Source organism: Leuresthes tenuis, unplaced genomic scaffold (genome assembly GCF_036924035.1).
Source record: "Leuresthes tenuis unplaced genomic scaffold, fLeuTen1.0.hap1 SCAF_21, whole genome shotgun sequence".
In the NCBI taxonomy this organism is placed as follows: Eukaryota; Metazoa; Chordata; class Actinopteri; order Atheriniformes; family Atherinopsidae; genus Leuresthes; species Leuresthes tenuis.
In genome coordinates this window covers 7,585,172-7,607,269 of record NW_027325375.1, presented here as the reverse complement: position 1 = coordinate 7,607,269, position 22,098 = coordinate 7,585,172, and the positions used below count along the sequence as shown (strand labels likewise).

At 41.7% G+C, this 22,098-nt stretch overlaps 3 protein-coding genes across 3 annotated transcripts; all 3 read right to left on the bottom strand.

Moving 5' to 3' along the window:
* Positions 1 to 7,072: 7,072 nt before the first annotated feature.
* On the bottom strand, positions 7,073 to 8,706 carry LOC140280367 (serine/threonine-protein kinase pim-1-like). Its single transcript, XM_072375663.1, has 5 exons — positions 8,695 to 8,706; positions 7,915 to 8,133; positions 7,552 to 7,732; positions 7,283 to 7,453; positions 7,073 to 7,164 (listed from the first exon to the last, which is right to left on the bottom strand). The coding sequence occupies exons 1-5, from the start codon at positions 8,704 to 8,706 to the stop codon at positions 7,073 to 7,075; spliced, it is 675 nt and encodes a 224-aa protein (XP_072231764.1).
* A 455-nt stretch (positions 8,707 to 9,161) lies between these two features.
* On the bottom strand, positions 9,162 to 11,019 carry LOC140280365 (serine/threonine-protein kinase pim-1-like). Its single transcript, XM_072375662.1, has 8 exons — positions 10,980 to 11,019; positions 10,647 to 10,799; positions 10,356 to 10,450; positions 10,227 to 10,274; positions 9,899 to 10,117; positions 9,535 to 9,715; positions 9,266 to 9,436; positions 9,162 to 9,166 (listed from the first exon to the last, which is right to left on the bottom strand). The coding sequence occupies exons 1-8, from the start codon at positions 11,017 to 11,019 to the stop codon at positions 9,162 to 9,164; spliced, it is 912 nt and encodes a 303-aa protein (XP_072231763.1).
* A 9,356-nt stretch (positions 11,020 to 20,375) lies between these two features.
* LOC140280364 (serine/threonine-protein kinase pim-1-like) lies at positions 20,376 to 22,013 on the bottom strand. The gene is made up of 7 exons (XM_072375661.1): positions 22,002 to 22,013; positions 21,674 to 21,754; positions 21,545 to 21,592; positions 21,217 to 21,435; positions 20,855 to 21,035; positions 20,586 to 20,756; positions 20,376 to 20,467 (listed from the first exon to the last, which is right to left on the bottom strand). Exons 1-7 carry the CDS (start codon positions 22,011 to 22,013, stop codon positions 20,376 to 20,378), a joined length of 804 nt encoding a protein of 267 aa, XP_072231762.1.
* Positions 22,014 to 22,098: the final 85 nt, after the last annotated feature.

Genomic DNA, 22,098 nt, shown 5'->3' with positions numbered 1-22,098 from the left:
TACAGAGCCATCAGTGATATACCCACATTGTTATTATTTATATGTTTAATATTACTTGCATTAAGTATGAGTCATGAGTGTGTTGAAAATTGTCTGTGTGTTGTCTGATCGGGAAAGGTTCGTTTATTGTTTGACAAATATGGTGATGCAGTTTCTAAGTCTCACCAGCAGAGTGCGCGTTCGCTACACTATGTACAGGGAAAAGGGATATCTCGCGTGTGAAGATGTGTGTGGCGTAACGTGATAAATAATATATATTTTTGGCTTTTTGCAGAACAAAAATAAAATACTTTTTCAAATTAAATGTGTAGTGGAGGACAACTTCACTTTGTACCACACAACACGTGCACTGAGGGACCTTGGCTATTTACAGTTCCAACACTGTGAAGCAACAGCTGAGTTCATTGAGGTGATGCTAATATAATACTACTACTAACATTCACACAAAGTAGGACGGCAAGAATGTTGCTAAAATGTCTATCACAACTTTTCTCCCTAAGAATGGAGATCAACTCGTGAATCATTTTTATATTTTAGAAATTAGACTAATGACTCATAGGAACATGTTATTGTTTATGGTGATGATTATTGTGCTTTCTGTTAATGCAGACATTTGCTTTTAGATAACTGACAGGCTCTTTGATAAAATGAACAGTCACAATCCCCATGCCAAAGGGTTCAAAGCTCCCCTGGGTTCTTTGTATTGGGCAGAGAGTGTAGAGTTCTTGGTGAGAGGCAGGGACTACTTGATGAGTTGGTGATGAAAGATGGCACACCCCTTCACCTGTCAAAGAGGTTTTAGGAAAGTGGGAAGCTTTTGTTTGCATGAAGAGTTCATAAGTTTAAGACATCAAGTTCATATGATGTTCTGTTCGAGGCTGGACAATAAATTCAAATGTAATTTTGATCAAATATTGATATAGAGAGAATATTGAAGGGATGACTGTTGGAGCTTTATAAAATATTGATATATTATGGATATATTGCCCAGTCCTATTCTATTCTCTTGTTCCGTTTGATGCATCATAAGTTCCTATGATGCTTTGTTCTCTGGTTCCAATGTTTTTGCAGTCTCCTGTTTTGTTTCTGTTGGACTTCTATCTTCAGTGTTTTTCATTCCTTAGAAATGTTACAATGGTATGTATAGCAGTGTCGATGTTATCAAGCTTTCCCATTCCTGTTTCAATATTGCTTCTCTTTGCATTAACATCTATAAATGAAGGAAATCACGTAGTGCTCTCTTGAGGTATTTTGGTTTGCCATGATTATACTGACAAAACATTTCCTTGTGAAGGTACCCATCTGTCATGGGATTCATGATCAACATTGACACCCTGATGTTGATGATTCCAGAACAGCTTCAGCTTCAGCTTCAGCGGTACGTCAGCACCTACCGCTTTAGCCAGGATCACTTGGAGCTCCTCTTTAATTCAATCAGGGCATCAGGTAGGGATTTCAGATTTTTTTTACTATGTGGTTAGTCTCTATGTATGCATATTATTTGGGTAACTGTATATGTAAATGTGTTGTTTGTATGTGTTTTAGGGGGCTGGAATAACAATCCCTCAGCCAGCCAGTTCCAGGCCATCTTCCTGCCATCTGATGGTGCGGTGTGGTGTGTCTCCAAGCACATCAGGAAATGTGGCAGCACAGGATGAGACCGTGTCCCTGTAGACTTTTGAGATGTTCCCTCTTCTCCAGTAGCAGAAGAAACTGAAGAGATTCCACCCCCTTTTTTCAATGTTCCTGCTTTAGTGTCTGACCATAGCTATCTACCAACCCGCTTTGGTGGTCTTGTGGACAATGCACTGGTGTACATCTCAGGGTTTGTTGTTTGCCAGATTCTCAAAAAGCTGTCCTGTGATGTGTGCCTTGGTAGTTTGGTGACTGATGTTGTACCCGCATCATTTGATCAGAGCTACCACTTGCTCACGCTAAAAAACAAGGGAAGGCTGATGATTCCTTCTGACGGTACTGTAAAGGTGGTCAGATCAGCTGAGTGTTTTATTTGCCAGTCAGTGTCAGGGCAAGCGGTCAAAGCGGCCTTGATCTGTCAGTTTGTCCGGGCTGAGATTGGTTCTGAGGATGTGTTTTTTCTGGGGGGGGGGGCACATTCAAGAAACACAGTTTGGAATTGACAACCACCATTTTGTGCTGATGTCACACATTGTGTCTGTCTTCCACAAATTGAGGCTGCACCACATTGCCAGACTGAACACCTTAACTTAAGCTGCAGAGTGACAACACATGGAAAAAGCTGTAATAGACTATTCTTTTCCAAGATTTTTAACTTACACTGACTGCAATTTTATAGCTGTGTAGATATAAGTGTGTATATACGATCCTCAATGCCCCCGTGTTCATTAATGCCCTTATTGTAGATATTTATATGTATATATGTTCATCAATGAACATTCATCAATGAACATATATATATGTTATATATATATACATATATTCAGAAAACCCTCTACATTTCAGGATCTGGTTATAATAAACACAGATTAAATGTCAATTATAAATATTTCAATATTTATCATCACAGTAACAGTGTTGCACACATTAGCAGCTGTAAACACTCATAAAAACATTAGAAAAATACATGTTAGTTTGGTGCTTACCTGTAGCCTAAAAATAAGGAATAAACATTTATAATCATCACTTAGTTACATGTTGTTTCTGGTACGTACTTGTTTCCCAACTATATTAGTGTGTCTGTGTGAATAAGAGGCAATAACTTTTTAGCCCAATTCTTTCATTCAAAGTATTTATTAGAGGTAACATGTGAAGTATGGCAGCGCTGAACTCGGAGTGACAGAGCTCTCGCAGGAAGTCCGTCAGCCTGAGCCCCCATATACAGAAATATTTCATGTATTGGCCAATTATAAGTGACTAAAACAGGTCAACCACAGTCTTCGTAATATTCTTTGGATGAGATAAACAACGTGTGTGAGTGAGTGTTGTTTTAGGCGTGTAACTAATGTACCAGACCTATCTGACACGATAGAGAAGCTTTATCTGACCCAGTTATTTAGTCCCGTTATGGTATTTTAAAGTCTTGGACCATTTAAGGTCATCTATAACGTAGTATGAGCAGAGTGGAAAAGTACAAAATATGAACGTGGCTTAGTTATAAAATGCAGAATATGAATACATAATGTCTAAGAACAAAGCCAATTATAACAAACTTAAAGCACTTTGTAGAAAGGCGCTGTTTGAAGTTCAGTCCATTTCCTTTTAGTAGTTTACGGGCAGATCTGCCACATCCAATATGGCGGACGCGCTGACGTACCGCAGCAATGGACCAACATGCTCAATGAGGCGTCTACGTATATATATGTCTATGCTGTGTGGAAGAGGGCAGAGCTATAGAGTATATAAAGATGACAACAACAACAGAAAACTTTGTGAAGTAAGTAATGGCCACAGAGGTTTTATGATAAAGTTACTAAAATTTCAAAGGGCCTTCGACACCTGAATGTAAAGTAGAACATTACAATTAAAGTTCAACAGAAAATGTGAAGTGTGTAGGGGAAACTGAACTTAGCCTACGACGTATGACATCATTACCTCCTGGCAGTTACACTTTGAGGACAACCAATTCACGAACACAAAAAGAGGCACACAGAGGTCGAGAGCAGATGCTGTCCCAACCATCTTCATCCATCGCCCCAAGCCCAAGAGGAGGAAAACACCTTCGAGGATGATGGCTTCTGCAGAAGTTAAAACATCTGATGACCACACTTACTGCATAAAATCAAACATTGGTATGATATCAGTCTTTCCACAGTTTTTCCCATTTCATGTATTTAAAAAACAAGATATTGTAGTGTAGTGTAGGTGGCATAAATACGTATAACACCAACAATACGTTGTTATTACAGATATTGAGGGACAAACTGAGGTGCAGTTAGAGGCGAGTGAGAGGGATGTGTCAGGTGACAGTGAAGCAGAGGTCAGCAGACCAGCAGGTGCCAGTCAGTCAGGGGCCACTCATCCAGGAACCAGTGTGCCAGGGGCCAGTCATGACAGGGCCAGTGTGGAGGACCTGCTGAGGGAATTAAGAAAGGAAAGATATAGGAGGATAAAAGCAGAGAGCGCTCCAGCACGACAAAAAATAATCAATTTGGCACTTAGGAGGAGAAACAACAACCTTCAACAAAAATTTACTTCAATTTTCAATCGGGACCAGATTCGTGCACTCAGCCAAAAGAATAAAAAGGTGATTCAGTGGGGCAATGAGACCATCAAAAAGGCAATTCAAATTCGATTCACAGCAGGCACAACAGGATACAAAACCCTGCAGAACATGAAGATCTCTCTGCCAGATATCCGCACTGTCCAAAGAAGAACCCTGTGCCAACACCTGTGGAGTTCCACTATGCCCTGCGGGCTGTCACTGTTGGACAGTTCCTGTCCACAGTGCATACAGGCAGTTACCTGGAGGACAACTGTGACCACCTAGCAGACTTTCTGGAGACCAAAAGCAATTCCAGAAGTCCTGAAGGTCTGAGAGTGGAGCAGCTGGTCGACCTGACATCACCACCCACCTTCGCAAAAATAGATTCCTGTGTTCTGTATCATCTGGCCGGATACACCGTGAAGTGTGTTTTCAGCTGCTCACACTGCGAGACATGCAAGCATGCACTTGTGCAAAATGCAGATGATGCACATGAGCATGTTGTTCTGCTGCAGTTGAAGGAATTCAAACCGGCTGCACTTTATCGGCCATCTGACGAGGTCTTCACTGTCGTCCAGCATGTGGAGCAGCTGTTCCGTTCAAGGACAGATGAGTCTCTCATGGAGTGCACCAATGCAGTGGAACAGCTGGAAGAGGAGGCCATGATTCTGGGGAGCAGCCTTCCATCATGCCATGATGTGAAGAGAAAGATCATCTGCAAATATGTCAGGCTGAGGTTAAGGCAAAGTGCATCAGGGCTGAAAGGAGAGAAGATAAGAGTACCTTGTCAGCAAGAGTCAGAACAAGAAGGCCAAGAAGGCTCAACCTCCTGCACCAAAGGCCATATACTTTAGTTATTGCCATGGATGTATTTGGCCTCTCCATTCCTGGTCAACCTCCAGCAACCTTCCTGCAGCCATCAGTGAGCAGTCACCACTAGTAGCTTCCAGCCTCTGCGAGGAGCAGCAGAACAGCGACCGCCAGGTCATCACAGGGCCACACATAGAGACAAACGAGACAAACAACCATGCATACTCACACTCACACTCACTCCTAAGGACAATTTAGAGTCACAGATTAACCTAACACACCATGTTTTTGGACGGTGGGAGGAAGCCGGAGAACCCGGAGAGAACCCACGCATACACGAGGAGAACATGCAAACACAACACAGAAAGGCCCCAGGCGGGGATTGAACCTGGAACCGTCTTGCTGTGAGGTGATGGTGCTACCCACCACAACACCGTGCAGCCCCCTATTAAGTCAATGAATGGCTGTGTCTTGTAAGATGACATTGAGTGCTTTGAAAGGCGCCTCTAAATACAAAGCAATTAATTATAAATTAATTACAAAATCATTTTTTTTATTATTATTGTTGTAGTAGTAGTAGTAGCTATAGCAGCAGCAGAACGTTAGCCTAATAGCATAATTGCCTCAGTCAGTCGTATTTGAATGCCTTAGACTTTGAAGGCCGACAGAGTAGATATTTCTTTTTCTTTTTTTCCCTTGTCCTGTCCAGCATTATGGCAGCAGAATGGTAATCTGAATACCTTTTTTGCCAAACAGATTTGCTTTGCCAAGGGAAGTTTTATAAATGTAAAGCTCCCCTTGATGCCCATCAGTTTTTGTTTACAATATTTCACATGTAATAGAGCTGAACCGGACCGGGGGACAAGGAAAGAAGAAGAGCAAAGAAGAGGAAACAGAACAAAAATAGAAACAAAAACCAGACAACCAGCTGCTACACCTGTAAAAACAAAACAGACGACAATCCACGGCCTCTGTTGGGAATCCAGCCTTAGCGCCACCATAAGCTCCTGAAAGCAGACAAGCAGAGAAAAAACAAACACACAAACAAACAAAAACCAGCAGAAGTAGCGGCAATCGCATACAACACAACTGTGGATATAGATGACCTGAAACCACAGGATAACACAGCAACTGCTTAGCGAGCCTGCTACTGGGCTAATGAATGTGTGTGTGTGTGCGTGTGTGTGTGTGTGTGAACATGCAATACCCATGGCACAGGACCTACATGATAACCCTGCTTAGTTATGAGTGTATAAGTGTACAGAGCAACAATCCACAGCCCCCCCCCAGCAATCAGAAGCAGGCAGAGAGGGCCTCAAGACGAAGGCCACCAGCAGCCCCCACAGAGCACAGAACCCAGGAAGCCCACCGCAGGGACAACCACACATCCACCCAGAAGACCGCAGAAGAAGCCCCCGGAAAGAGCCCCCATAAGCATAGGGCAAAGGCCCCCTGGGAACCAGGGGCAACGGCCCACCGACCACGCCAGGCCCCAGCCGCCCAGACATGGGCCGCGCACCGGACCCGGGCCCCGGGAGCCCGAGCGCCCCAATACCTCCTGGCAGAGGCCCCACCCATGGGGCTAATATAAATGTGAAACTACTTGAACTAATATTCAAATGTCAGAATATTAAATAAACATTTACTTTCTTTGAAAATTGTGTCTAAAAATGGATTTTATTTTTGCAATATTTAGGACAATTCATGTTTGCACATCTGAGATCATTCAGTCATCAGTGAACACTTCCTCTCAGAGAAGTGAACACTGATCATTTAAAAACACATTTTATAATTGTTCTGCTCCTCTTCTACAACACTGTAGATGTACCTGTTGAAGAACTAATACAGAAGGATTCTATTCTAATGTATTATATTGTGTTCTATTGTGTTGTGTTATGTTCTATTCTATTCTATTCTATCCTATCCTTACATCCTCACATCACAGAAAATGTGACATATTTAGAATGTATATTTATTCCTGTTAAATTCAGACATAAAGATTTAGGTTTAAATTTAAACATGAATCAAACTTTCAATAAAATGTAATTTGTTTTGATTAACAGTGTGTGTGTTGTTTCTGTCTCACGTGAACCAAGTGTGATTTAGAAGCTGCTCCAGCGTGGGGCGCTGCTTGGGAATTTTAATCAAACACTGCTCCAAGAAATCCAGGCAATCTGGAGGATGTGAAGAAAAAGAACAAACATTGTTAGGTCTGCAGTGGTCTATCAGAATGTGAACTGAAACAGATTATCTTTTCTTAATGACAGATGTGTTTATGGGTGTTTGTTTTACCTTGAGACAGCGTACTGCTAATCTTGAGTTTCTTCCTGATGAAGTTAGTGGACCTGAACTCTTTGTTGTGGAGCATTTCAAACAGCACCACTCCTACCTGCCACACTGTTGTAGGTCCAGCACTGTATGTGCAGGAGTTCAGCCACTCTGGAGGGACATGAGCACTGGTACCTTGAGGATAAAGATATGAGAATAAATGTTAGAGGAGGAGTGGCTTTGGTTTTTAAATCACTGATTGGAGAAGAGCAAAATCTGAAGTAATAACATACCATAAAAAGTCTGATATATAGATGTCTTTTTGTTGATGCAGCTCATTCCAAAGTCTATGAGACGAAGTCGTGGGACATCTGAGCCGGTCTCAATCAGGATGTTTTCCACTTTGATGTCTCTGTGGAAGATGCTGTTTTGTTTAAGGTGGACTGCTGCATCAACCAACTGTTGTATTATAATCTGAAAGAGGAAAAAAAAACAGGTTAGATATTTAAGAAGAGAGGATGGAGTGACATTTTTTATGGCTTTAAATTATTTTGATAACCATTATGAAAGCATTTAAATAAAAAAAGCAGAAAGTGTGACGATGTCTCTCAAAGAATGACATTCACAAAGACTGCAAATATTTTCCATCAGCTTACTTTGGCCTCATCCTCCTGGAGGGAGCCTCCATGCTCTTCGATGTAGTGAGCGAGGTCCTCGGCAGGCATTGGTCTCTCCAGCACAAGAATCAGCTCCTGCTGTAGATCATACCAGTCCAGCAGGGACACAGGTGCTGAGTGCCCCACTGAACTGGCAGTGCTACTTTCCAGCTTCAGCATGACAGCCACCTCCACTGAAATCTGCCTCCCATTCTTGTCCTGAAACATCACAGCAACAAAGAAAGTGTTAGGCAGGGAAAACCACAGTTTATCTATAATCCAGTGATAGTGCTGATAAAAGCAGAAGTTACTGCCGTTGCTAACTTACTTTATGTTTGCAGAACACTTTGTCCTTAGGAATGTGTTTGATGGCTACCTGCAAGATACAAACAAAACTTTGGTTAGTCACATCATACGGTGAGTGTCTTGAATATGACAATGTGTGTCTAATACATACGGGTAAATTATCTGCTCTCCGACAGCCTGCAAACACAGATCCACAGCCTCCTTTGCCGAGCTGATTTTTCTCTTCGTATTTCTCCTCAAATTCAGCAAAAATAAAACATAAACATCATTTTAGTTTGACAGTACATCAGAAGAATTTCAATGATAATTTACACAGGTTACCTCTAAAAATTATCTCTATATATATTTAAAAAAAAAAACGCATATATATATACATATATATATATATCGCCTAGGTAATACCTAGGCGAAAATACTTAGATTAAATATAACGCACTTGAAGCTAAATGTTAAAATTTTTTATTAATGACTGACCTCGTTGGGCATCTATTTGGTCCTTTATGGTCTCTGTTTTCTTTAATCTCTTCCTACTCTGTGTTTCCTCAGCAGGTAAGGCCTTCCTCTTTCTATTACCCATCCTTATGTCCCCATCAGATGTACAACCATCTAAATTGTTGCTAATGGATTCTATAAATGACAATAACACATTGAAACATTAGCATGATGACACTCACATGTTTGTAATTTGATTGAAAATGTGTGTTTAGATCAGTGTGACAAAGTTAAAGGACATTATAATATTCAACCACTACAGCTAAAATGTAAGTTAATTATGCAGCTGTAATTTCACAAAATGCACCAGCCTACCACTTTCCACTAAGGAGGAGGCTGACTCTTGATTTAAAAGGACGTCCAGGAGTCCCCTCCTTCTCTTTGCCTTTCTTGAGGGTCCCTCTCCATCTTCTGTGACTTTCCTCTTTCCTTTTTTCCCTGTCCTGACCTCATCCTGACTGCATGTGGAAGGTCTGCAGTGGTCTATCAGAATGTGGTCTGAAACAGATTATCTTTTCTTAATGACAGATGTGTGTATGGGTGTTTGTTTTACCTTGAGACAGCGTACTGCTAATCTTTAGTTTCTTCCTGATGAAGTTAGTGGACCTGAACTCTTTGTTGTGGAGCATTTCAAACAGCACCACTCCTACCTGCCACACTGTTGTAGGTCCAGCACTGTATGTATAGGATCTCAGCCACTCTGGAGGGACATGAGCACTGGTACCTTCAGGATAAAGACATAAGAATAAATGTTAGAGGACGAGTGGCTTTGGTTTTTAAATCATTGATTGGAGAAGAGCGAAATCTGAAGTAATAACATACCATAAAAAGTCCGATATATAGATGTCTTTTTGTTGATGCAGCTCAGTCCAAAGTCTATGAGACGAAGTCGTGGGACATCTGAGCCGGTCTCAATCAGGATGTTTTCAACTTTGATGTCTCTGTGGAAGATGTTGTTTTGTTTAAGGTGGACTGCTGCATCAACCAACTGTTGTATTATAATCTGAAAGAGGAAAAAAATAACAGGTTAGATATTTAAGCAGAGAGGACAGTGTGACATTTTTTATGGCTTTAAAATATTTTCATAACCATTATGAAAGCATTTAAATAAAAAAAGCAGAAAGTGTGACGATGTCTCTCAAAGAATGACATTCACAAAGATTGCAAATATTTTCCATCAGCTTACTTTGGCCTCATCTTCCTGGAGGGAGCCTCCATGCTCTTCAATGTAGTTAGCAAGGTCCTCGGCAGGCATTGGTCTCTCCAGCACAAGAATCAGCTCCTGCTGTAGATCATACCAGTCCAGCAGGGACACAGGTGCTGAGTGCCCCACTGAACTGGCAGTGCTACTTTCCACTTTCAGCATGACAGCCACCTCCACTGAAATCTGCCTCCCATTCTTGTCCTGAAACATCACAGCAACAAAGAAAGTGTTAGGCAGGGAAAACCACAGTTTATCTATAATCCAGTGATAGTGCTGATAAAAGCAGAAGTTACTGCCGTTGCTAACTTACTTTATGTTTGCAGAACACGTTGTTCTTAGGAATGTGTTTGATGGCTACCTGCAAGATACAAACAAGACTTTGGTTAGTCACATCATACAGTGAGTGTCTTGAATATGACAATGTGTGTCTAATACATACGGGTAAATTATCTTCTCTCCGACAGCCTGCAAACACAGATCCACAGCCTCCTTCGCCGAGCTGATTTTTCTCTTCGTATTTCTCCTCAAATTCAGCTAAAATAAAACATAAACATCATTTTAGTTTGACAGTACATCAGAAGAATTTCAATGATAATTTACACAGGTTATATAAGCTGTAATAAATATATATATATATCACCTAGGTAATAGGTAATACCTAATATAAATACTTATATTAAATATAACGCACTTGAAGCTAAATGTTACATTTTTTTTATTAATGACTGACCTCGTTGGGCATCTATTTGGTCCTGTATGGTCTCAGTTTTCTTCGTTCTCTTCCTGCTTGATGTTTCCTCAGCAGGTAAGGCCTTCCTCTTCCTATTACTCCTCCTTATGTCCCCATCAGATGTACAACCATCTACATTGTTGCTACTGGATCCTATAAATGACAATAACACATTGAAACATTAGCATGATGACACTCACATGTTTGTAATTTGATTGAAAATGTGTGTTTAGATCAGTGTGACAAAGTTAAAGGACATTATAATATTCAACCACTACAGCTAAAATGTAAGTTAATTATGCAGCTGTAATTTCACAAAATGCACAAGCCTACCACTTTCCACTGAGGAGGAGGCTGACTCTTGATTTAACATGACGTCCAGGAGTCCCCTCCTTCTCTTTGGGTTTCTTGAGGGTCCCTCTCCATCTTCTGTGACTTTCCTCTTTCCTTTTTTCCCTGTCCTGACCTCGTCCTGACTGCTTGTAGAAGGTCCTGCCACCTCAGAGACCCTTGTTCTTTTATTGCTGAACTGCTGGTCGGTACTGGCTTTTCTTTTGGTTGCCAAAAGGGCAAGGCCAGTGCTAATTGAATTTCAGATCTTCCAATACACCTCCTGTCAAAACAGAGCCACAAATACACCAAAGACCAGAGGGAGTTTGCCATCACTCTCCACTTACATGGTCCGAAGGCATACAGCTATCTGAGAGAGACTCTTCATATCAACCTCCCACATCCACATACATTGCAAAGGTATTGTTCGTATTATTTGAAACCTTATTTTCCATGTTAGCTGTGCATATTATTTTATCCTGTTATGAGTGAACAGAGTGAAAGGTGGACATACCTACACCTAGCATTATTAACATCTGCCAATACTGCTTTCAGTGATTATTGATCCTGAAAAAATCCTGATCACAGCAGCCATATTAAATGACTGCTTTTCTTTCTTACAAAGGTGGATGAGCTCATGGATGCAGAGCCTGGCCTTAACATGATGATGCTGGACATGTTGAAGGAAAGACAAGAGGAAGACCCAGCTAAATATGGTTGACTGTGTCTCATGACGGATGCCATGGCCATTAAAAAACATATCCAGTACAACTCCCATACCCAGAAAATGTCTGGATTTGTGGATATGGCGGATGGTTTGAATGAGACAGATTTAGCCACTGAGGCTCTTGTTTTAATGGTGGTAGGCCTACAAGGCCATTGATAGGCCATTGGAAGGCCCCAATTACCTACTACCTGACCAAGTTATTATCGCCAGAGACTCAGGAGGTGCTGCTTGTTCATGCGTCGGAGGAACTGCATAAGTGCGGCATAAGAGTGGTATGTGTTAGAGTCCTGCGCGGGACTGTTTTCTTCCGCATGCTCCCGCTGAATTTCTGACCATTACCACCCGCTCCCGCAATGTGTATGTCCACTCCCGCCCGCTCCCGCAAAACTTTGAGACTTTATGCCAGCACAACAATAGAAATGTCTTCTCGAGTCCCGCAGGAGAAAACACGTAATTTCATAGGCTTTTAATAAAGAGATTCATGGACAATGGAGAAACTTCTCCAAATGTCAGACTTGCCTTGCTTTGTCTTTGTGCTGTAAAGATCTTCTTTGAGCTTCCTTTCCACATCATTTATTCTGTTTATCCTGTCGCTAAGCTACATCCCGACAGTGTTGCCAGGTGGGAAATGTAGTATTATCGTATTTTGAGGTAAATTATCGTACACCCTTCATAACTAAAATAACAAGTCTATTGTGTGCTATAGTCACTCTAGTGTTGAATAGTGTCTAACAGGTTTGCATCATCAACCCCACGTTAGGCTAAATGTCCCCGTAAACAATAGAATAGAAAAGCACGATTAGCTTGAAACTTGTCACATGGAAATGTCTTCAGGGTTCACAAAAAAATCCGACAGACAGTTGCGACAGGCTGATTACAACCGCTTACAACCACACATTCACAGAATGGTCAAATGATCGTATTTGTAGCCTTTTGGGGGATTATTGATAGTACATCGTACACAGGGCAAAATTATCATACAAATACGACAATTACCGTACACCTGGCACCACTACATCCCTGTCCCGCAGTATTTTTTGTATTTTTTTGCCGCCCGCGACTGCCCGCAGAAAAGTTCATACCGCCCACTCCCGCGTGAGTTGAGTTGGTCCCGCGGGACCCGGCGGGACCCAATCCCAATGCAGCCCTCTCGTATGCGTCAAAATGGATGGGCGTGCCTCCAATGTCCGCTTGTGCAACCTGCCTGGGTGCCAGCAAAAGGGTAACCCTATTGAGCCCTTTAAAACATTCTTTCCACATCCAGTAACTAGTGAGAGGGTGATTGTGCGGATGGATGCTTGCCATATGTTGAAGTTGGCACGGAATATGCTGCAGGCTTACAGTCCATTAACCAGCACCAGTGGCCAGATCAACTGGAGATACATCATTCATCTGAATGATGTCCAAGCAAAAGTTGGATTGCATGCAGCTAACAGGGTAACAGACAAGCATGTGAATTTTGATTCACAGAAGATGAAGGTGTCCCTGGCTGCACAGACACTGAGTCGGTCTGTGACAGTGGCTCTGCGTGTGTGGCATACAGAGCCATCAGTGATATACCCACATTGTTATTATTTATATGTTTAATATTACTTGCATTAAGTATAAGTCATGAGTGTGTTGAAAATTGTCTGTGTGTTGTCTGATCGGGAAAGGTTCGTTTATTGTTTGACAAATATGGTGATGCAGTGTCTAAGTCTCGCCAGCAGAGGGCGCGTTCGCTACACTATGTACAGGGAAAAGGGATATCTAGCGAGAATACGCTGTGAGACGAGAACACACTCCTGAGTGTGAAGATGTGTGTGGCGTAACGTGATAAATAATATATATTTTTGGCTTTTTGCAGAACAAAAATAAAAGACTTTTTCAAATTAAACTTGTAGTGGAGGACAACTTCACTTTGTACCACGCTACACGTGCACTGAGGGACCTTGGCTATTTACAGTTCCAACACTGTGAAGCAACAGCTGAGTTCATTGAGGTGATGCTAATATAATACTACTACTAACATTCACACAAAGTAGGACGGCAAGATTGTTGCTAAAATGTCTATCACAACTTTTCTCCCTAAGAATGGAGATCAACTCGTGAATCATTTTTATATTTTAGAAATTAGACTAATGACTCAGAGGAACATGTTATTGTTTATGGTGATGATTATTGTGCTTTCTGTTAATGCAGACATTTGCTTTTAGATAACTGACAGGCTCTTTGATAAAATGAACAGTCACAATCCCCATGCCAAAGGGTTCAAAGCTCCCCTGGGTTCTTTGTATTGGGCAGAGAGTGTAGAGTTCTTGGTGAGAGGCAGGGACTACTTGATGAGTTGGTGATGAAAGATGGCACACCCCTTCACCTGTCAAAGAGGTTTTAGGAAAGTGGGAAGCTTTTGTTTGCATGAAGAGTTCATAAGTTTAAGACATCAAGTTCATATGATGTTCTGTTCGAGGCTGGACAATAAATTCAAATGTAATTTTGATCAAATATTGATATAGAGAGAATATTGAAGGGATGACTGTTGGAGCTTTATAAAATATTGATATATTATGGAGATATTGCCCAGTCCTATTCTATTCTCTTGTTCCGTTTGATGCATCATAAGTTCCTATGATGCTTTGTTCTCTGGTTCCAATGTTTTTGCAGTCTCCTGTTTTGTTTCTGTTGGACTTCTATCTTCAGTGTTTTTCATTCCTTAGAAGTGTTATAATGGTATGTATAGCAGTGTCGATGTTATCAAGCTTTCCCATTTGTTTCAATATTGTTTCTCTTTGCATTAACATCTATAAATGAAGGAAATCACGTAGTGCTCTCTTGAGTTATTTTGGTTTGCCATGATTATACTGACAAAACATTTCCTTGTGAAGGTACCTATCTGTCATGGGATTCATGATCAACATTGACACCCTGATGTTGATGATTCCAGAACAGCTTCAGCGGTACGTCAGCACCTACCGCTTTAGCCAGGATCACTTGGAGCTCCTCTTTAATTCAATCAGGGCATCAGGTAGGGATTTCATATTTTTTACTATGTGGTTAGTTTCTATGTATGCATATTATTCGGGTAACTGTATATGTAAATGTGTTGTTTGTATGTGTTTTAGGGGGCTGGAATAACAATCCCTCAGCCAGCCAGTTCCAGGCCATCTTCCGCCATCTGATGGTGCGGTGTGGTGTGTCTCCAAGCACATCAGGAAATATGGCAGCACAGGATGAGACCGTGTCCTTGTCGACCTTTGAGATGTTCCCTCTTCTCCAGTAGCAGAAGAAACTGAAGAGATTCCACCCCCTTTTTTTCAACGTTCCTGCTTTAGTGTCTGACCATAGCTATCTACCAACCCGCTTTGGTGGTCTTGTGGACAATGCACTGGTGTACATCTCAGGGTTTGTTGTTTGCCAGATTCTCAAAAAGCTTTCCTGTGATGTGTGCCGTGGTAGTTTGGTGACTGATGTTGTACCCGCATCATTTGATCAGAGCTACCACTTGCTCACGCTAAAAAACAAGGGAAGGCTGATGATTCCTTCTGACGGTACTGTAAAGGTGGTCAGATCAGCTGAGTGTTTTATTCGCCAGTCAGTGTCAGGGCAAGCGGTCAAAGCGGCCTTGATCTGTCAGTTTGTCCGGGCTGAGATTGGTTCTGAGGATGTGTTTTTTCTGGGGGGGGCACATTCAAGAAACACAGTTTGGAATTGACAACCACCATTTTGTGCTGATGTCACTCGTTGTGTCTGTCTTCCACAAATTGAGGCTGCACCACATTGCCAAACTGAACACCCTTAAGCTGCAGAATGGCAACACATGGAAAAAGCTGTACAAGACTATTCTTTTCCAAGGTTTTTAACTTACACTGACTGCAATTTTATAGCTGTATAGATAAGTGTGTAGATATAAGTGTGTATATACGATGGTCAATGCCCCCGTGTTCATTAATGCCCTTATTGTAGATATTTATATGTATATATGTTCATCAATGAACATATATACCTTTATATAAATGTGTATCAATGTGAATATAAAAACGATTACTCAAAATCAGTTGAATGTAAATGTTAGTGCTCTTTATTCAGAAAACCCTCCTCTACATTTCAGGATCTGGTTATAATAAACACAGATTAAATGTCAATTATAAATATTTCAATATTTATCATCACAGTAACAGTGTTGCACACATTAGCAGCTGTAAACACTCATAAAAACATTAGAAAAATACATGTTAGTTTGGTGCTTACCTGTAGCCTAAAAATAAGGAATAAACATTTATAATCATCACTTAGTTACATGTTGTTTCTGGTACGTACTTGTTTCCCAACTATATTAGTGTGTCTGTGTGAATAAGAGGCAATAACTTTTTAGCCCAATTCTTTCATTGAAAGTATTTATTAGTGGTGACATGTAAAGTATGGCAGCGCTGAACTCGGAGTGACAGAGCTCTCGCAGGAAGTCCGTCAGCCTGAGCCCCGATATACGGAAATATTTCATATATTGGCCAATTATATTATACTAAAACAGGTCAACCACCATCTTCGTATTGTTCTTTGGATGAGATAAACAACGTGTGTAAGTGAGTGTTGTTTTAGGTGTGTAACTAATGTACCAGACCTATCTGACACGATAGAGAAGCTTTATCTGACCCAGTTATTTAGTCCCGTTATGGTATTTTAAAGTCTTGGACCATTTAAGGTCATCTATAACGTAGTATGAGCAGAGTGGAAAAGTACAAAATATGAACGTGGCTTAGTTATAAAATGCGGAATATGAATACATAATGTCTAAGAACAAAGCCAATTATAACAAACTTAAAGCACTTTGTAGAAAGGCGCTGTTTGAAGTTCAGTCCATTTCCTTTTAGTAGTTTACGGGCAGATCTGCCACATCCAATATGGCGGACGCGCTGACGTACCGCAGCAATGGACCAACGTGCTCAATGAGGCGTCTACGTATATATATGTCTATGCTGTGTGGAAGAGGGCAGAGCTATAGAGTATATAAAGATGACAACAACAACAGAAAACTTTGTGAAGTAAGTAATGGCCACAGAGGTTTTATGATAAAGTTACTAAAATTTCAAAGGGCCTTCGACACCTGAATGTAAAGAAGAACATTACAATTAAAGTTCAACAGAAAATGTGAAGTGTGTAGGGGAAACTGAACTTAGCCTACGACTTATGACATCATTACCTCCTGGCAGTTACACTTTGAGGACAACCAATTCACGAACACAAAAAGAGGCACACGGAAGTCGAGAGCAGATGCTGTCCCAACCATCTTCATCCATCGCCTCAAGCCCAAGAGGAGGAAAACACCTTCGAGGATGATGGCTTCTGCAGAAGTTAAAACATCTGATGACCACACTTACTGCATAAAATCAAACATTGGTATGATATCAGTCTTTCCCATTTCATGTATTTCAAAAACAAGATATTGTAGTGTAGTGTAGGTGGCATAAATACGTATAACACCAACAATACGTTGTTATTACAGATATTGAGGGACAAACTGAGGTGCAGTTAGAGGCGAGTGAGAGGGATGTGTCAGGTGACAGTGAAGCAGAGGTCAGCAGACCAGCAGGTGCCAGTCAGTCAGGGGCCACTCATCCAGGAACCAGTGTGCCAGGGGCCAGTCATGACAGGGCCAGTGTGGAGGACCTGCTGAGGGAATTAAGAAAGGAAAGATATAGGAGGATAAAAGCAGAGAGCGCTCCAGCACGACAAAAAATCAATTTGGCACTTAGGAGGAGAAACAACAACCTTCAACAAAAATTTACTTCAATTTTCAATCAGGACCAGATTCGTGCACTCAGCCAAAATAATAAAAAGGTGATTCAGTGGGGCAATGAGACCATCAAAAAGGCAATTCAAATTCTATTCACAGCAGGCACAACAGGATACAAAACCCTGCAGAACATGAAGATCTCTCTGCCAGATATCCGCACTGTCCAAAGAAGAATGCAGCATGTAAAACACATTTGGATGCATACGTCAGAGGAACCCTGTGCCAACACCTGTGGAGTTCCACTATGCCCTGCGGGCTGTCACTGTTGGACAGTTCCTGTCCACAGTGCATACAGGCAGTTACCTGGAGGACAACTGTGACCACCTAGCAGACTTTCTGGAGACCAAAACCAATTCCAGAAGTCCTGAAGGTCTGAGAGTGGAGCAGCTGGTCGACCTGACATCACCACCCACCTTCACAAAAATAGATTCCTGTGTTCTGTATCATCTGCCCGTATACACCGTGAAGTGTGTCTTTAGCTGCTCACACTGCGAGACATGCAAGCATGCACTTGTGCAAAATGCAGATGATGCACATGAGCATGTTGTTCTGCTGCAGTTGAAGGAATTCAAACCGGCTGGACTTTATCGGCCATCTGACGAGGTCTTCACTGTCGTCCAGCATGTGGAGCAGCTGTTCCGTTCAAGGACAGACGAGTCTCTCATGGAGTGCACCAATGCAGTGGAACAGCTGGAAGAGGAGGCCATGCTTCTGGAGAGCAGCCTTCCATCATGCCATGATGTGAAGAGAAAGATCATCTGCAAATATGTCAGGCTGAGGTTAAGGCAAAGTGCATCAGGGCTGAAAGGAGAGAAGATAAGAGTACCTTGTCAGCAAGAGTCAGAACAAGAAGGCTCAACCTCCTGCACCAAAGGCCATATACTTTAGTTATTGCCATGGATGTATTTGGCCTCTCCATTCCTGGTCAACCTCCAGCAACCATCAGCATCTTCCTGCAGCCATCAGTGAGCAGTCACCACTAGTAGCTTCCAGCCTCTGCGAGGAGCAGCAGAACAGCGACCGCCAGGTCATCACAGGGCCACACATAGAGACAAACGAGACAAACAACCATGCATACTCACACTCACACTCACTCCTAAGGACAATTTAGAGTCACCGATTAACCTAACACACCATGTTTTTGGACGGTGGGAGGAAGCCGGAGAACCCGGAGAGAACCCATGCATACACGAGGAGAACATGCAAACACAACACAGAAAGGCCCCAGGCGGGGATTGAACCTGGAACCGTCTTGCTGTGAGGTGATGGTGCTACCCACCACAACACCGTGCAGCCCCCTATTAAGTCAATGAATGGCTGTGTCTTGTAAGATGACATTGAGTGCTTTGAAAGGCGCCTCTAAATACAAAGCAATTAATTATAAATTAATTACAAAATCATTTTTTTTATTATTATTGTTGTAGTAGTAGTAGTAGCTATAGCAGCAGCAGAACGTTAGCCTAATAGCATAATTGCCTCAGTCAGTCGTATTTGAATGCCTTAGACTTTGAAGGCCGACAGAGTAGATATTTCTTTTTCTTTTTTTCCCTTGTCCTGTTCAGCATTATGGCAGCAGAATGGTAATCTGAATACCTTTTTTGCCAAACAGATTTGCTTTGCCAAGGGAAGCTTTATAAATGTAAAGCTCCCCTTGATGCCCATCAGTTTTTGTTTACAATATTTCACATGTAATAGAGCTGAACCGGACCGGAGGACAAGGAAAGAAGAAGAGCAAAGAAAAGGAAACAGAACAAAAATAGAAACAAAAACCAGACATCCAGCTGCTACACCTGTAAAAACAAAACAGACGACAATCCACGGCCTCTGTTGGGAATCCAGCCTTAGCGCCACCATAAGCTCCTGAAAGCAGACAAGCAGAGAAAAAACAAACACACAAAAACAAGCACAAGTAGCGGCAATCGCATACAACACAACTGTGGATATAGATGACCTGAAACCACAGGATAACACAGCAACTGCTTAGCGAGCCTGCTACTGGGCTAATGAATGTGTGTGTGTGAACATGCAATACCCATGGCACAGGACCTACATGATAACCCTGCTTAGTTATGAGTGTATAAGTGTACAGAGCCACAATCCACAGCCCCCCCCCAGCAATCAGAAGCAGGCAGAGAGGGCCTCAAGACGAAGGCCACCAGCAGCCCCCACAGAGCACAGAACCCAGGAAGCCCACCTTAGGGACAACCACACATCCACCCAGAAGACCGCAGAAGAAGCCCCCGGAAAGAGCCCCCATAAGCATAGGGCAAAGGCCCCCTGGGAACCAGGGGCAACGGCCCACCGACCACGCCAGGCCCCAGCCGCCCAGACATGGGCCGCGCACCGGACCCGGGCCCCAGGAGCCCGAGCACCCCCATACCTCCTGGCAGAGGCCCCACCCATGGGGCTAATATAAATGTGAAACTACTTGAACTAATATTCAAAATGTCAGAATATTAAATAAACATTCACTTTCTTTGAAAATTGTGTCTAAAAATGGATTTTATTTTTGCAATATTTAGGACAATTCATTTTTGCACATCTGAGATCATTCAGTCATCAGTGAACACTTCCTCTCAGAGAAGTGAACACTGATAATTTTTAAAAAAACAAATTTTATAATTGTTCTGTTCCTCTTCTGCAACACTGTAGATGTACCTGTTGAAGAACTAATACAGAAGGATTCTATTCTATTCTATTGTGTTCTATTCTATTGTATTCTAATATATTGTATTCTATCCTATCCTTACATCCTCACATCACAAAAAATGTGACATATTTAGAATGTATATTTATTCCTGTTAAACTCAGACATAACGATTTAGGTTTAAATTTAAACATGAATCAAACTTTCAATAAAATGTCATTTGTTTTGATTAACAGTGTGTGTGTTGTTTCTGTCTCACGTGAACCAAGTGTGATTCAGAAGCTGCTCCAGCGTGGGGCGCTGCTTGGGAACTTTAGTCAAACACTGCTCCAAGAAATCCAGGCAATCTGGAGGATGTGAAGAAAAAGAACAAACATTGTTAGGTCTGCAGTGGTCTATCAGAATGTGAACTGAAACAGATTATCTTTTCTTAATGACAGATGTGTGTATGGGTGTTTGTTTTACCTTGAGACAGCGTACTCCTAATCTTGAGTTTCTTCCTGATGAAGTTAGTGGACCTGAAATCTTTGTTGTGGAGCATTTCGAACAGCACCACTCCTACCTGCCACACTGTTGTAGGTCCAGCACTGTATGTACAGGAGCTCAGCCACTCTGGAGGGACATGAGCACTGGTACCTTGAGGATAAAGACATAAGAATAAATGTTAGAGGAGGAGTGGCTTTGGTTTTTAAATCACTGATTGGAGAAGAGCAAAATCTGAAGTAATAACATACCATAAAAAGTCCGATATATAGATGTCTTTTTGTTGATGCAGCTCATTCCAAAGTCTATGAGACAAAGTCGTGGGACATCTGAGCCGGTCTCAATCAGGATGTTTTCCACTTTGATGTCTCTGTGGAAGATGTTGTTTTGTTTCAGGTGGACTGCTGCATCAACCAACTGTTGTATTATAATCTGAAAGAGGAAAAAAAACAGGTTAGATATTTAAGAAGAGAGGATGGAGTGACATTTTTTATGGCTTTAAATTATTTTGATAACCATTATGAAATCATTTAAATAAAAAAAGCAGAAAGTGTGACGATGTCTCTCAAAGAATGACATTCACAAAGATTGCAAATATTTTCCATCAGCTTACTTTGGCCTCATCCCCCTGGAGGGAGCCTCCATGCTCTTCGATGTAGTGAGCGAGGTCCTCGGCAGGCATTGGTCTCTCCAGCACAAGAATCAGCTCCTGCTGTAGATCATACCAGTCCAGCAGGGACACAGGTGCTGAGTGCCCCACTGAACTGGCAGTGCTACTTTCCAGCTTCAGCATGACAGCCACCTCCACTGAAATCTGCCTCCCATTCTTGTCCTGAAACATCACAGCAACAAAGAAAGTGTTAGGCAGGGAAAACCACAGTTTATCTATAATCCAGTGATAGTGCTGATAAAAGCAGAAGTTACTGCCGTTGCTAACTTACTTTATGTTTGCAGAACACTTTGTCCTTTGGAATGTGTTTGATGGCTACCTGCAAGATACAAACAAGACTTTGGTTAGTCACATCATACGGTGAGTGTCTTGAATATGACAATGTGTGTCTAATACATACGGGTAAATGATCTGCTCTCCGACAGCCTGCAAACACAGATCCACAGCCTCCTTTGCCGAGCTGATTTTTCTCTTCGTATTTCTCCTCAAATTCAGCAAAAATAAAACATAAACATCATTTTAGTTTGACAGTACATCAGAAGAATTTCAATGATAATTTACACAGGTTACCTCTAAAAATTATCTCTATATATATATATTTAAAAAACGCATATATATATACATATATATATATATCGCCTAGGTAATAGGTAATACCTAGGCGAAAATACTTATATTAAATATAACGCACTTGAAGCTAAATGTTACATTTTTTATTAATGACTGACCTCGTTGGGCATCTATTTGGTCCTGTATGGTCTCAGTTTTCTTTGTTCTCTTCCTGCTTGGTGTTTCCTCAGCAGGTAAGGCCTTCCTCTTCCTATT